The following is a 15,602-nucleotide window of genomic DNA, read 5'->3' as shown; positions in this document are numbered from 1 at the left end:
AAGCAAAAGGTTCTGAATAAAAAATGCACTTTAAGGGTCAGAAATCTGTGGAGGTTCCTAAACTTACTTATGTCATAAATTGAATGATTCAGGTTTATGTCAGTGGGCAGGCTACAGCTGTTGTTCTTGAGCTGGCACTTTCTCAGGCTGCCAGAAAGCATCTGCATCACTGGGCATGTTCTGTATATTAGAGGGAGAAGAGCAAGAGCTGCAGGACCTTTAGTCTCTGCAGCTGATGAGAAAGGACAGCTGATTCTGACCAGGGGCAGAGTGTCTCTCTGAAGCTTCTTCTGGCCATTGACTCCTTTGAAATCTTGTAAGAAATAAACAGGAGTAAGGATGGTCTGGTCTGCAAAAACAGCCCATTGCTAGAAACAGAGTTAGTGGTACTAAAGTAGTAGACCAAGTTTGCTCAGCTGGTATCCTGGAAGAACAGAGATCTACATGGAAGTGCCCAGCTCCCAGAGGCTGAGAACACAGGTATTCTTTGGCATTGTTATGAGTTGGGACTTTTTTTCTTCTTTTGATTATGAAAGTCTGCTGGTTTTTTGCCTTTAGCTAAAGATGAGAGAAATTATTTATAAGCTTTTTATAAACCTGGAACAAAAGGGTTTGAACTTATTGACAAAGAGCGGCAATAATAACGTTATGGACTTGTAATTGGCAGATAAATAGTAAGAGCTGTAAGGAGAAATACATTTTAATTTATAGCTATTTGTGCTCTGCAGTGACTTTCAAATAATTAGGTAGGAATGGTATTTGTTCCTTTTTACAGGAAAATCTTTATGTAGTCCAAGTCAATAAGACTTGGCAGAGGGTTCAATAGCAAATGCCATTTGAGAAAATGTTTTAGGGTTGAATGTATGAAGCAAATATTTAGGAACATCTGCTTGCAATTTTTCATTTTGAGGATATATGTCAGCACTCAGTATAGTAATGATTTTCTGTGGTTTTCTTATGTCAGAATTTTAGAGAAGGAAGAAATGAAATTATTTATAGACTTTTTTCATAATTATAAACATGATCCACACTCCGGGTTAAAAGAAATGGAGAGGAACTATATTGGGAAATGTTTATTAATCATGTTGGATTAGATTTATAGGTATGCTTTTAATAGTAGAACATGATCCACCGTTCAGTGGCTAAACAATACGTTAAGTTGTTCTCTCCTAAAGTTACAGTAAAAGTGGCAAATCCGGGACTTTTAACCCAATTTTTCTTCCATGTTTGTAGTGTTGTGCTGAGATGTTGTGTTACAAATGACTCTTTCCAGTGGTGGAAATAAAATATGTACCCTTATTGTCTATAGTATTTTTTTTAGATGTGAGTGCTAATAGAAATAAATAACACAAAAGATTAGATCATACTTATGTGATCATTAAGTACAGCTGCATTTTTATTCTGGTTACACTTGGACTGAAAACACCAAACATTACAGACACATTTTGAATGGAGATTTTTTTTTTGTTTGGTAAGTGGGTGGGAAATTGATACAAGGTCATGGGGAAGATAATACCTAATGATGTGGTTTTTAGATATATATAGGTTGTTATGTAATAACAATATGTTCCAGTTTTGCACAAAGAAAATTGACACCTGTAATCCTATATGTATTTCTGAACTGCATAGATTTAGCCAGTTAGTTGTCATTAATTGGTTTTAACCTTTACAGTTATCAATACTAAATAATACTATACCAACTGCATGCATTATCAAGAAAGATCTTAGTGCTTCTATCATACTTCGTGGCAGAAACCACTGAGACTTTAGAAATGATTCATTGCTTCCATCAAAGCAATATATTTTTAAATCATGCTTTCATTTGTCTTTTCCTTGACAGGAGGCGTTGTTGATAAGGACCTTCGTCACTACCTCAATTTACGGTTCCAGAAAGGTTCAGTAGACCATGAGCTCCAGCAGATCATAAGAGACAATCTCTACCTCCGCACAGTGCCATGTGAGTAGGGTGGAGATGAACAAATCTCTTTTCTTAGTGGCAGCAGACTATCTAAATTAATGCTGCTGAGGCCATTTGCAAGACGTAGAGGTATACTGTAGATTAAGCAGTCTTCCTGTAAATAGGCTTGTGGCTTGGTTCATGTCTTCCACGTTATTCATGAGAAAATGAACTGTGTAATGCTGACTTAATTTCTGAAAATGCATGGTGTTTTCAAAGTTGTGTTTCTCATAAAATGTGGCTCTACAATAATAACTTTTCTTCTGATGTTTTAGAAAGCACAAATTTAAAGAAAAAAGCAGTTTTCTAGGTCGGTTATATTGATGTCCAACAGTTTGGTATGCATTGTATTTTACAGTGTTATATGTTGCATAATAATACCGTGGGGTTTAGAATGCAATAGGGCAACAGAATAAAGATGTAAACTAGGAAATTTTGTTGTTTAGGTGCAGGAGGCATGGCAATGAAAGCTTTTAGTCTTGTTGTCACCTAAGTCAATGGTATCTTTGTCTGAAATCTCAGATCACTTTTGCAGCTATTGACATTATTCACTTATTCCTGCAGTAGTGAAATTAAGCAGAGTAACGTAAGCTGTGTCCAACTGTCAGGGCCATGCCTTTTAGAAAAGGTCTACTTGACTGACAGACAGTATATCATTTAAAATGAAGTTCCATTATTCTCCTCTTATAAAATAATTGGTTAGTAGACAAAAAATAGGGCCTTCTGGTTCTGGCAAAAAATTGGTTCACCTTTGAACTCTCAGGCTTGACACTGGAATGATAGGCAAAGGAAGGTGTACTGAGTAAGTGACTGTGCTATTTATATGGTAATGAGTGCATGCTCTGAAAGCTGTGTTATTGTGAATGCTACTGTACATTTTTTCTTTCATTACATTAAAGAACAGAGCTTTGAAAGCGCTACCAAAAAAAGATGCTCAGGCATTTTCCTTTTCTTTTGGAAGCTGAAGATTTATAAAAATAATGTCTTAATTTCAGGAGTTCACTCATCCCTGATTAGAAAGGAAGGTGGAGAAAAAAATTTAAAAGTTATTACCTGTATGCAAAAAATCAAAGCCATCACATTTATGTGAGGTTTATGATGAATTAGGTTTTTCTAAAGGTTCTGAGAAGATCACAGCTGAAGTGCAAGTACAAATTTGTTTTGAGACGAAATCTCACTGCTTAGGATGTCTTGGAGGGTCATTAGCATAGGAGTATAATTATTAATAGCCCCCATACATGCTTGTTAATGATGGAGATCCAGGTTAAAAAGAAGGAAAACCCAACAATACTGGGACTACTGCACACATGTAACGGATACTGTCCATTGGCAGTATGGGCATGATGAGTAGTTTTGGGGTTTGTTTTGATTTTAATCAAGGCAGTAATAATGTTCTCATTTGTCAAGTGAAATACAGTACACACAGAAGCAAATTTATCATTCAAAAAGTAGCACTGCAGCCAGAAGACCACGATTTGGAAACTATAAACACTTAATATTACCTTATCTCTCTGCTGTGACTTGTCCATATTCTGTGTCATTTTATGTGATTAGATTCTTAGGTCACTATCATATTACGTATTGAGCATCTTTAAGAACCAGATTTTTAAAAATAGTATAGTGTTGCAGATGACAGCTGCTGAATTGTTAGGAAAGCAGAGATGTTCTTGGGTAGAGTAGAAGACTTTTCAATAGTTGTGGTAGAAAAATGGAAAAAAATTAGTACCCAAGTGGCACATTTTCTTTGAAATTTTCGTGAAATCATATGCAAGTAGCCCTTCTCAAATGTTGGTATTTTAAAATAAAGAAAATAATAAATGCAGACAGGATGATATGTGGTTAACTAAAGAAGTTTCCATAATCAGGTAAATGAAAAGGACACTGTCACATACATTGCAACCCAGATTGCCTCTGTCATAACTGCTGTGAATCTTTTCTAATGAAATTGTACTCTATCTCCAGCATTCATGTTTAGGAGGCAATTGTTCTCAAATGTTTTCTTTTTCCCTATAACTTAACTAATTTTTGAATCATAACTTACTTTTCAAGGATACTGGTATTCAGAATTTTCTGCTTAGGGTAGAAAATATTTTAAGCTCTGTACATAGGCTAAGAGTAATGGTTAGCCATCCAAACACTGTACTTTACAACTGTTATGGAGATCTCTTTAGTATGCAGCAGTAATATTTAACTGACTATATCATTGCCCACAAGCTCACTTAATGAGTAGATTAGCCACGTGCTTATTACAAATCTTGCAATGGATGCCAGCGCAGCAAAAGCAGCACTCAATTTGGTTAAATTCTTGTGCAGAAAAATAGAGAGAAATCCGGCTGCAGGCAACATAACCTTTATTTCCAGTGAAAAAGTTGTAATTTACAACAAAAATCTGAAAAATAGGTGACAACCTTTTCCCTTTACAAATGCACCTACAATCTTTCCTGTTACAGAGGTATAATTGCCAGTGAAACCAAGATAAACTGTATAAGAGTTCTTGCCCTTGAGTTTTTACTGTTCTTTACTTTTTGTTTGGACTGACAGCACTGGCCCTAGCAATGCAGTGGGCATGACCACTGGTTTCTCAGCCTTCCGGGTCAGACTAAGACATCTTTCACTTACATTAAATGAGTGAGTATTTTCTGTGAAACTAGGAACGAGATAATTCAATCTATACCTTTTTTAAACAGGATAAGCCAAATATAGTTAGAACAGGTAAGCCAGTATTTACTGGATAAGAATTTGAATTGTATGGTATACAAGTGTATAACCCTGTGTGCACCAAAGGGTGAATGGGCCAAAAATGCCTGCCATGAGGATAGTAGATCAATTCTGCCCTGAGAAATTGTGGCCCCTGTGGATGGAATGAATTGGTTGAGTTTGTGATCCTTACATTTCTCTATTCTTAATAATGCAGTGCCACTTTCTACCAAATTAGAAATGACCGTGTAACCCTAAAAGTCAAATGCTGCTTTCCATAAGTGGCTGCAGTTCTCAGTGCTATGAAATTGATTTTCACTGCATTGTCAACAGGAATTACACGCATATATCCCAGGGCAGAATGTGTGATTGTATTTGCAGCAGTTGAGATGCACCCGTTAACTAGCTCTGTCCCCAGAGCTGTGTGACAGCATTAATGAAACTGATACATAAACAAGAAAATGAAGAAAAATTTCTGTTAATTTGAAGCTGAGTTAGAAAAGCAATAGAGTTTTCCACAGACAAGGTCAAGAAACTGAAACTTTTTTAAAGATACAGTATAGCAATATAAAAGAAAATATGTACTCTTGAGCAGGAAGATCGGGCAGTGGTCTTCTGTCAGGTCACAGCTCTTGTCTTAATGCAAGGAGGAGGACTAGACTTCAGGTGTTGGGGAATCGGAAGTAATACAGATGAGAAATATGCTGAGTATCTCAGAAAAATAAAAAGTGACAAAAGGTAGTTCTAGGGGAAAGAGAACTTCACAATTTTCCAAGTTCAGAAGATCAGACTGAAGTTTGTTCCATAAATTTTCTTCACCTTTCTCTGTGTGGGTTTTTAGCATAGTTTTCATATCCTAAACTTATTTCTGAAGTTATTTAGGAGCACTAACCATTGAGGTTGTTCTACAATACAGAAAAGTAACCATGGTAAGAAGTGGTAGTTGTTAAGCACAGGTAAGCAGTATCTGACCCTCTCTGTCCAAGTCCAGGGTTCTGGAGAAAGGCCATGAAACATGTGTGAGACTCTGAATGTTATAGGCAGACAACAACTTAGCCATGTGGCACCTTGTGCCTCAAAGTGGTCTCAGCAAACTGCACTTGCCGTGTGGGCAAGCAGCTTTCCAGTCTTTGCTAATGTGAGAAGAGATAGCTCTAACTTTGTGTCATTGCAAGGATAAAGCTTTGGGGAGACTATGTGACAGGAGAAAGCAGTTTTGGTAGTGATAGTTGTGGTCAGACCTGTCTCCTTTGATATGTCCTTCCAAGCAATTGCAAATTCCATTTCTTTAATAGCTAGCAAAATAGTGGAGCTATGGATGAAAATAGTCTGTATGCTTCTTTATCAGACAGGGTGCATGAAATAATAGTGGAAGACATTGTGATTAAACAGCACTGTAAAAAGTCAAACAATGACAAACAGATTCATAGAAGTAAAACATCATCTATTAATTTGAAGAGATTCTCATTAATATCCTCTGGGATATAACCTCAGCTTGACAGTAGCTCAGTTGGATTATTCTATCCCACTGTACTGATTTACACCAGTGGAGGACACAGCCCAAAAAATGCATCCTCCACAGTCATAATGTGAAAACTTTTTTTAAAAAAGGCCAGAAAACCCAAACAAACAAAAACCCCCGAAGTTTTGGGGATGAGGAAGTTTCCTTCCTAGTCTTTGCATTTGAGAAAAAAAGTAGCAAGGAAAGAATGGAGAGGACTGAGTGTCTTCTCAGGCTTACTGCACAGGATAATGCAGTATTACTATTAACACAGAAGTCTTGGAGGAAGGATCGTTTAAGACTGTCAGCAATATAGGAAAAAAGGTTCAGTTTGTGACTCAGCCACATGCTGTATGTGAGTGACCATGGACAAGAAATGCAATCATTATGTGCTGCTGCTCCCCACATACCAAGTAGTGATAATAATTGCTTCTTTTGCTTAGTTTGCCTGTTGACGTTATGATTACTCTGTGTTGGGTGAATATAATTAACACAGTGAACTGCAAATATGAAACTGATGAACACTTAATAGTATCCATCCTTTCTGCTGTGACTTCTTATTTTTATCCATCTTCTGTGAATAATTAGGTCCTTGGGTCATTTAGAGTGACTTTAAGAGCCTCATTTTCAGACACGATTTTGTTCTATTCTATGTTAGTATAATCTGGTCTATTTATAAATAAATTTAACCTATGTGCTGCCATATTGTCTATGTACTGTTAAAATGTTATATATTACAATGCACTCTTCTGTTTATTGTCTAGTCCTCTTCCCAGAAGAGAAGATATATACACAGTGATTTTTGTTTTGGGGGGGTGGTGGTGTCTGGACTTGGTTTTGTTTTGTCATAGATGGCAAAGGTAATGCTGCTAGCTTTTTTCATATATTACAGTTTCATATATTTTTTTATAGGTTTGATCAGTGTCAAAAATATGTTTCAAGAGTGAAAATTCAGTGCACAGCTTTTGTTCTTAAACAAATTAGCCCAGGTATTGTCAGTTAAAAGATCTGCCAGTTCGATGTCATATGGAATTACTGTTAGGATAAAATAACCTGTGCTTAGCATACCATGCTGCCAAGAAGTGTCCGCATCACTGGAAATAACTACCTAACTTTAGTGACTACTTTATTCTTTCAGACAGTGTTAGTTATTGCTTAAACTTGACTTTGATGGCTCAGAATAGAGCAATGCAGAGCTCTAGGGGAATGTTCTTCTTGTGTATCTAATGGAACACACCTCCAAGGTGTATTTTAAGTGGAATCATTGGCAAGCGTATTCAGCCTTTTTTGTATCTCAAGCAAAATTAAACCAAATCAGGTAATTAACATGAGTTAAGGGCCCCAATGTGCTATGCACAGCAGAGCCACATTTACCAGAAGATGAGGAGGTCACTGCTTCAAATAACTGACAGCCTCAATAGAAGAGGCAAAGAACAGTTGACAAAGAAAGCCACAGCATACAGTGCTGGAGCTGACTTGCATGAGGTGGAGTGGTGGTTAAACTGGTGCCTGTGGACCTTGCTTTCTTTTCCACTGCTACTTTTAGTATTCCTAATTACTCCTGGAAATGCACACAGTACACTGACCTGTTTCTCTGAAGACGCTGGGTATGTCTGGTTAAGATTGGCTTATGCATCTTTGTATTGACTTTTTCCATGTGATTTTATGGGGGGTTTTATGTGTTTCAGAGCAGGGGGATAAAGGTTACAGTCAGCACTGTGCTGCCTCTCGGTCAGTGGGCACAAAGCATCGCTCGGGCTCAGTGTGTGTTGGGGCTGCGGGCACTGCATTGCCATCAGTGGGAAGCAGTGGATGGAAAGAAAACAAACAATTTTGTTATTTCTCAAATTGAATTATGGTTTTATCTTAATTAACATGTAGGGTAAACAGATGCCAAAACTATGTCTACAAATAAGAATGATAGAAAATATTGTAATATTTGTTAGGCATGAAAGGGAATACACATAATTTCTGTCACCTTTTCTCAGAAATTTCTCAGCTCTACATATTGAGGACATCAACTCTCAGCAATTCAGTGACTAATACATCTGTTTTAAATACTCACCTTAAAATAAGATATCCAAAGAAAATAAATACTCTTCCAGACAAAGGGGAGATGGAATGTGGTATAACTGCAGTATGAAGTGAGAAGAGATGTTGCAAAGTGAAGAGCACTAGTTGTGTACCACTTAAGATATTACAGCTAGACTGTCCCATAAAGGATCATCTGAAGACATTAGGATGATTTCATTGGCTGTACAGTTACAACAGCTTGTGCTTCTTTCAGGTCCTTGTACCCAGATCACATCTATAAGGAAGAGAGACAGCTAACTGCTCCCCACTACCATTCTTTCTGCTCCTTCATTACATTTTCTCAGCTCCCTTAAACACTGGGCTTCTCTCTCCCATTTTCAAAATCAAATAATCCAAAATCAGTAAACTTTTTTTATACTGCAGTGCCAACATAAATTATTTGTGTAACAGGTAATCTGATGCACTGCCAACTGGAGAGTTGACATAATACCACTGAAGTCACTAGAAGTTTTTGCAGTGAAAAAAAGACAGGAAAAAGTTCTGAAATTGCAACCCTAACCTTTTTTTAAGCAGTTTTCCTACAAAAGAGTATCACATCTTCAAGTGATAACTGGAATGTCATTTAAAGACTAATGTCTCTGTCAAGCAGCTTGTGTGGCTAACCATATCTGTCTGTAATTAGTGATATATGATATAACGCATACATAATTCCAGATAAGAAGTTTAGTTACAATATTTGTCCTCATTGCCCCCAAGAATCAATCTGGTTTTCTTTTAACTTTGAGGAAGCTTTCTAGTGTTGTGAAATTTGTTCACTAATTTACATGATACTGAAAGGATACAGGATAGTGGCAGTTTAAAATGAATTTTTATGATAACACTAATGTTATTGATTACTTGTGAACTATCAGGAAACTAGAGGGGCAATAGCATTAATCTGTTAAAGTACAGCAAATAATAGAAGCCACAATTAACTTATTTTTACAAGTATAAGTCATAGTTCTTGACTCATCTAAAGAAGCTTGAATTTTGGGTAGAGAATATATCTCCTCATGACAGTAGGCTTCCAGCCTGTACTTAGATATACTATTGACCTTTTTCCTGAAATAACAAAACTGTCTTTCAAATTATGAGTGACAGATATTATTAACAAAAACTGAAGCATTATTGAATGTAGTAAGCATTCCTATGATTTCTGAAATGTTTTTATTTACTACATGATCTTCTTGAATTGTCTACTTGATATTAAAAGATTTTAAAATATATCCTCTAGATTAAATTTAACCACCATCTACAGTGAAATAGGTCAAAAAATTGTTTGTTTGGTTGGGTTTTTTCTTGGCAGAAGCAGAGGTACTTTATATAAAGGCAGAAGCACATGCCAGATTGTGATAAAGCATGGGGAATGCAATTCACCTGGGAACATTAGAACTGCTTAGACTGAAGTTGGCTCAAAGTTTCTTCCTTTTGGAACTTCTCATGTCTTTGGATGACCTTTGGATTTTTTTGTCTTTCTCAGTATCATTTAAGGCCTTTTTTTAATCCTCTTTGTCTTACCACAGTCTATAGAAGATAAACTGTCAGAGATAGTGGATAATCGTTAGTTTACTTGGTGATTTTTATGTGAACAACTGAGCAGTGAACATGGAGCACCAACAGCTGCTCTTAGAAATTCAGAACAATAGCAACAAAAGAAAAAGAACAGGAGTTGTGTAAAAAAAAAAATAAAAAAAAATAAAAATCGATATTCAGAATTGGATGCCTAAATTAAGCTACTAAATCCATATTTGCATCATTGAATAAAAAGGTCCAATATCAGTTTTGGCAGGATGTGCTTCTTTTGTTTTTTTTTTTTCTTCTGGGGCTTTCATCTACAGTCACAATAAAAGAAAATCAATGGTATTGAGGATGGACTTCCTTGTTAATAGATCATTTGGTGCATATTGAGCAATTTATGGAAATTGTTAAGCAGTTGGCCAAGTCTGGGTTCACCAAATAACCAGCTTGCTCACATCTGTGTCTTTGAAGGGCACCTGCAATTCAGTGGCCTCACACCTACTGGAGCTCAGGTCCTGCTGATTTGTTTGGACACCGTGCTCTGTGCCACTGCTCTTTTCCTTCAGAAAAGATGACTACATTGCATTAATAAGATTATACAACTGAGACTACTTAAAGCTTTTTTTCAAGCTTTGAGATTTGTCATTTACCCACCTTTGGAGAACAAGGTACCCATCTTTTTTTCTGTGTTTTATGGAAAAAGGAAGAATTTCAAATCTTCTGTGCATGGTAAGCCAAGGTCAATGAACTAATACCTCTAGTGACACCATGTCTTAGATTCAGAAGTAGCCTAGCTAGAATAAATCTTTTTGAGGAAAAAAAAAAAGACAAGGAGATTAAAGAGGTGCTTTTTAACATCTGAAGAGTGAATAATGCTTTGGTATCACCAGTAGGAGTGAGATTAATTTATAATTTACTGGTGGAAAACTGTTGTGTGAACTCTTTTCTGCAAGTTCTTTCCTTTTTATTTCCCTTCATCCTGAGGTACCACTGTCTTGGTTTTGTCCCGTAACAGAGTTTCAGAACTTTATATTTCTCCTGTATCTCCAGGTTTTGATTCTACCCAATGCATTTTCCTTATTCCAATGTATTACTGTTATTAACACATCAACCTCTTGACTAGCTATCAATCTAATATGGATAATTCAAATCATTGTGTCAAATTTATTTCAATGATTCTGAATATGGAAATGTTCTTACTGTGGAGATGGCAGAAATATATTTTTGTTTAAAAGAATAATTATAATAATGCAGAGGTTCCAGACTGTATTTCAAATGAAAGCAGCAATCTGGATTTAAATGAAGAAAAGTGTTGTAATTTCAGCTTTAAAGTTCTTGTCTTTCAACTTTAAAAGGTTGGCATGGACATACATAAAAGGGTCTAGAAAACAATATACTTTTCAGTTAATACTAAAAATATCTAATCTCTTAAATTTCATAATAAGAATTATAACTGCCATTATTTTATCAATGTATTTCCTTTGTGTTTTTGTTGAAAATAATCAGTACGTGTGATGTTGCTAAGATATTTTCACATTGTTCACAAAAATAGTGGATCATTTCATATGTCGGAAAGAATGAAATTCACTCTAGGCTGCTGATTGTGTACTCTCTACTGGTGTTCCAGTGGCCTTTAGATAATGTCAAAATGCATGGCCACCACTCATTTCAAGTCATCTGTATTTTCTCATTCCCATATTTGGTTTTGATTGACTGATAAGCTTTCCTTTTCAACTCACATTGGTACTGATTTGAGTTCTTCAACTCATGTTGGTACTGACTTGACTAGATGCTTGACCTGTCATTTGGCATTTGTTAATCTTAGAGAAACACAGAAACATTGGTTTTGGGGGGGTTTTTTTAAGCTTAAAATCAAAACCACCCTACCCCATCTTGCAAAAAATAGAATAGTTTTTTTTTTCTTCTGCAGAAGTAGTTGTGGAGGACTTCCTGGAAAGTGATCACAGGTATGTCAGGAGTCCTGCAGTAGAGCTTTGTCTTGTTACAACTCACTTATTTCACAGGAGAGTTCATTTAATTGCCAAATTCACATTACTACTCCTTGAATAGTTCTTAGAATCCAGAGAATAGCCTGTCATTTAATGACTTTTAATTCATTGAAAGATGTAATCTATGGTAGCATTCAAAATGGTTTGGCAAGATTTCCTTTTAGAAGCCATTTTTACATAAGAGTTCCTGTTTGTAGTAGCAGCATCTGTTTTAAAAAAACCCAAACAGCAACAAACAACCCAAAACAAAAAATCCTCTTGTTCTGCATTGACTTCCACTAAAATGTTGACTGATTCTGAGCCTCTGCAAGTTCTGTTTGCTAGTGAAAGGTTATCAGTATTTGCTGATTCGGGTTGCGTTGCTGGTGTAGCAACTCTCCTCCCTTCACTGCTTTGAATACCACATTTAGTGAAGAGCTGGGCTACTGCCTCTTCAGTCTATCTATGCAAACTCTCCATAAACCTCTGTAGAGCTGCTCTGTTCTGTACAGTCTCATATAATAAAAATGCTTTCCCTCTTTTGCCCTGCCAGAGGGAGTGACTGGGGAAAAAGAAGATATCAGGAACGCATGACTATACAATGTTGTTATACAGTTGTTAACATTCTCAGTTAATAGTTGCAAAATACACAAGTTAGCATAATTTGGTGCAAAGCTCCTCAGTTTGCCATCATCATGCATCTTCTCCTGGTTGCCCCATACTTTATTTTATTGCAGCTGATGAGGCCCAACTGGCTGCATACTTTTTTCTATTTTTCATGTCTGAATAGAAACAATTTATTTGCAAAAGATGGCAAAATCATTCCATGTATATGAATGCAGGTAATCTAAAGCATTAAAGGCAGTCTGTGGCTCTTCCAGTTATTTTACAGCTTTTTTGCAAAGAATTAATCTTGAACTAATGGGGGGATACTTGATTATACCAGGTCTGTGAAGTGCATGTTTTATCATTCATCATTAAACTCATTGTCAACATTAGTGCCTAATCATTCTTATTTTCTTGTTATGAAAGGCTTTGCATGATTTAAGAAATGTAAAGAAGATTATACTTTGTATGTTAATTTAATCTCATAATACCTAATCAGAGTAACAGAATAATATGGCTTGCAATTACATTTTTCAGAATAAAATAAAATATTTTTAAACTAGAGGCAACAAAAAGACTCTTTAATTAAAGATGATGATGCTAATACACTTCTGAAATTGGGAAGTGTTAGAGTAAATTAAAAATAAGTTAAAAGCATTAAAATTCTTCAATGGTGTCTGAGCTGGCACATCACATTCATGTAGTGGCCAACACTACCTGAGTACTGCTGTGAAGAAGCTAGTATCATTACAGCTAAAACATCTTGATAGTATATACAGCTTACAGTGCCAAGTTTTCATGTGTCTGAACAGAATGAAATAGGTAATTGCATGTATGTCAAAAACTGCCCTCGGTGCCTAAAGCCGTCATTCATAGTCCAGTTCCTTTATACTTCCATAACAATGTAAAGGATCTCAGGGTTAGAATAACGGAGACATAGGTAGGTTTAGGTAGACTTTTAGTTGTTGTCTAGACTTGTGGTCATCAAAATCCATATTCTTTTGCCATCTAACTTTACAGAGAGATAAAATTCTTAGTTGCTTTAATTTTCATCAGTACAAGTACTTAAGTGTCTGTAACACTGGTCTGGGCGGTCACATGAATGTCCTAGCTCATGTCAGGATTGATTCTATTATAGCAAACATTCAGGTCCCCCAAGGAGTACATTTTCTAAATGTTCATGTAAAATAAATCAGGTATCATACAAAGCATGGTAGAAGTCATTGCTTTGGTTAGAAAACATTGCTGGTGGAGAGAGGAGAGAAGCACTCTGTGTTGTTGACTCCATATTACTAAGCCTTGACTGACTCCCTGCTCATCAAGCTGGTGGTTTGGTTTCTGACTTCAAGCCTTCAGTGACTGGACAGGGAAAGAAAGTTAATGACTTGAGGCTGTAGGTCTTAGGTTGCAGAAGGTGGCTTACACCTTAGCTAATGCTTAGGTGATGGAACTTTTTAAGTCTAGTCCATACAATAAGCAAGGCTCTTTCCCAAATATACCTCAAGGTTTATATCCTCTAGATAACCTAGTACAGTTACCTTCTGAAGCATAGTGTTGGAGAATGGTTTGCAGAACAAGGCCATGGGTCTGTGCAGGAGCTGACTGCAGCCATCTGAGGTAAACAGAGGAAAAAAACCCAGGGCACAGTTATGCTAACAAAGGACGGTTATGTTAACAAAGAGAGAAACTGAGGTACAGAATGGCCTTGGGTATGATGGAAAACAGCCTTGGGAAAGTAAGCAAGTCAGAGGAAGGAGGATGTTGTGACATACCTGAAATGCCACAAGGCATTGGGATATTATAATGTAACCTTTTAGATGTATCCAATAGATTTGTGAGTAGTATGCATGATTATTGTAGAGTGCTTATATAAGGTGTGATTTCTTTCAATAAAATCAAAGCTTGCTCTATCATTCATATTGAATCAACTGCTTGCGTCCTCTGTCCCCCGCACATAGGATAAAAATCAGGCTGGCCTTATATTTCTCTTTCTCTTCTTTCCTTCTAAGTCCTGTGAGATGGTAAAATCTACAGCTGTGTAGTGAGTCATTCTACTATTCAAGGTTTCATTCAAGGAGTACATGAAATAACGTAGAGTGCCCCATCTATTACCAAAGGCTGTGGGGCAATGTTTATTTTTTCCCTGTGCATCATGTAGAATGAGGTTAGCTATAATATATATTATCTAATCTTTAGTTTATCTTTGTGTTCTTCAAAAATAATAATTTTCTATAATGCTTCAGAACTTGCCATGAGATCATAAGTCACTTTTATCTACAATGCAAATGTATCTGTAGTTGTACCAAGATTTGGGCACCAACTCATTACTATTTAAATACACAGTTAAAATTGTACTGACTCAGAAACATGGCAATTAGAGCCAGAAACAATTTAGTAATCTGGATTTTAAAGCCGTCAGAAAATAGTTGTCATTCTGGTTCGGTACTTTATAATGCCGTGTCCTGGAAGAGAGCAATGAATTTTGGAGAAAATCCTTCCTTTCATCATCTTCACAAAGAGAGAGCATTTAATTACTCCTGTTCTTTCCTGTCATTATCCTCAATTTGCATCTCCCAATTCTGGTATGTCTGGTGGACTTTTGTAGAGATTTTTACTTTTCAGACTCTTCTGAGTAAAATGCAAGATTATTTCTGGCCTGGATCATGGCTGTTCATTCTGAACTGGAGAAAAGAAGTGGAAGAAAGGCCAGGATATCTGAGGAATCCAGTAGTGACCATGCTTCCACTAGCTTGCATTTTTTCTAGAAAATATTGAAGTGGATTAGTCATTGTGTTTCTGACATATTTTTTGCCTACTAAGTTGAGGAAAATATCCAAGCTCTGTGCTTTAAAAAATTTATTTCTGTTAAGTAGTTCCTATTTTATTGAAATGCTTTTAAAAGTTTTGAAAAAGCAGTGAAGTCTGAAAGAGGCTTCTGCAAGATGCAATTATACTGTCTCTCTTTTTCTGTCTTTTATTAGATGTGGAAGACTTGAGCAACAATAATAAACATAAGAAAATGTTAGTTCTTGTATAATCCATTAGCATCATAAAAGAGAATTCTGAATAAAGATTAAAGGTTTGTTTTGGGTTTTTTTTTAAAAAAAAAAAGGTTGCAGATTTAAGTTCTCTCTTCTACAAAAGAAGGAATCTTAAAAGAAGATGAACATAAAAGAAAATGGAACAGATAAAGTAGAAGGGTTTGCTATAAAAACAAATGTCTTTGCTTCTTGTGCCTGATATTTTTTCATCCATCAAACAG

At 36.1% G+C, this 15,602-nt stretch overlaps 1 protein-coding gene across 11 annotated transcripts in view; it reads left to right on the top strand.

Moving 5' to 3' along the window:
* MAGI2 (membrane associated guanylate kinase, WW and PDZ domain containing 2) overlaps window positions 1-15,602 on the top strand; it is a 789,209-nt gene that overhangs the window by 235,236 nt on the left and 538,371 nt on the right. For all 11 annotated transcript variants that reach the window (XM_074903407.1, XM_074903401.1, XM_074903395.1 and 8 more), the window contains one exon: window positions 1,841-1,957. In XM_074903407.1, the coding sequence (XP_074759508.1) occupies window positions 1,841-1,957 (117 nt within the window). The remainder of the gene's footprint in view (window positions 1-1,840; window positions 1,958-15,602) is intronic.

Source organism: Athene noctua, chromosome 3 (assembly GCF_965140245.1).
Source record: "Athene noctua chromosome 3, bAthNoc1.hap1.1, whole genome shotgun sequence".
Lineage (NCBI taxonomy): Eukaryota > Metazoa > Chordata > Aves > Strigiformes > Strigidae > Athene > Athene noctua.
This window is presented reverse-complemented; position numbering and strand designations above follow the sequence as displayed.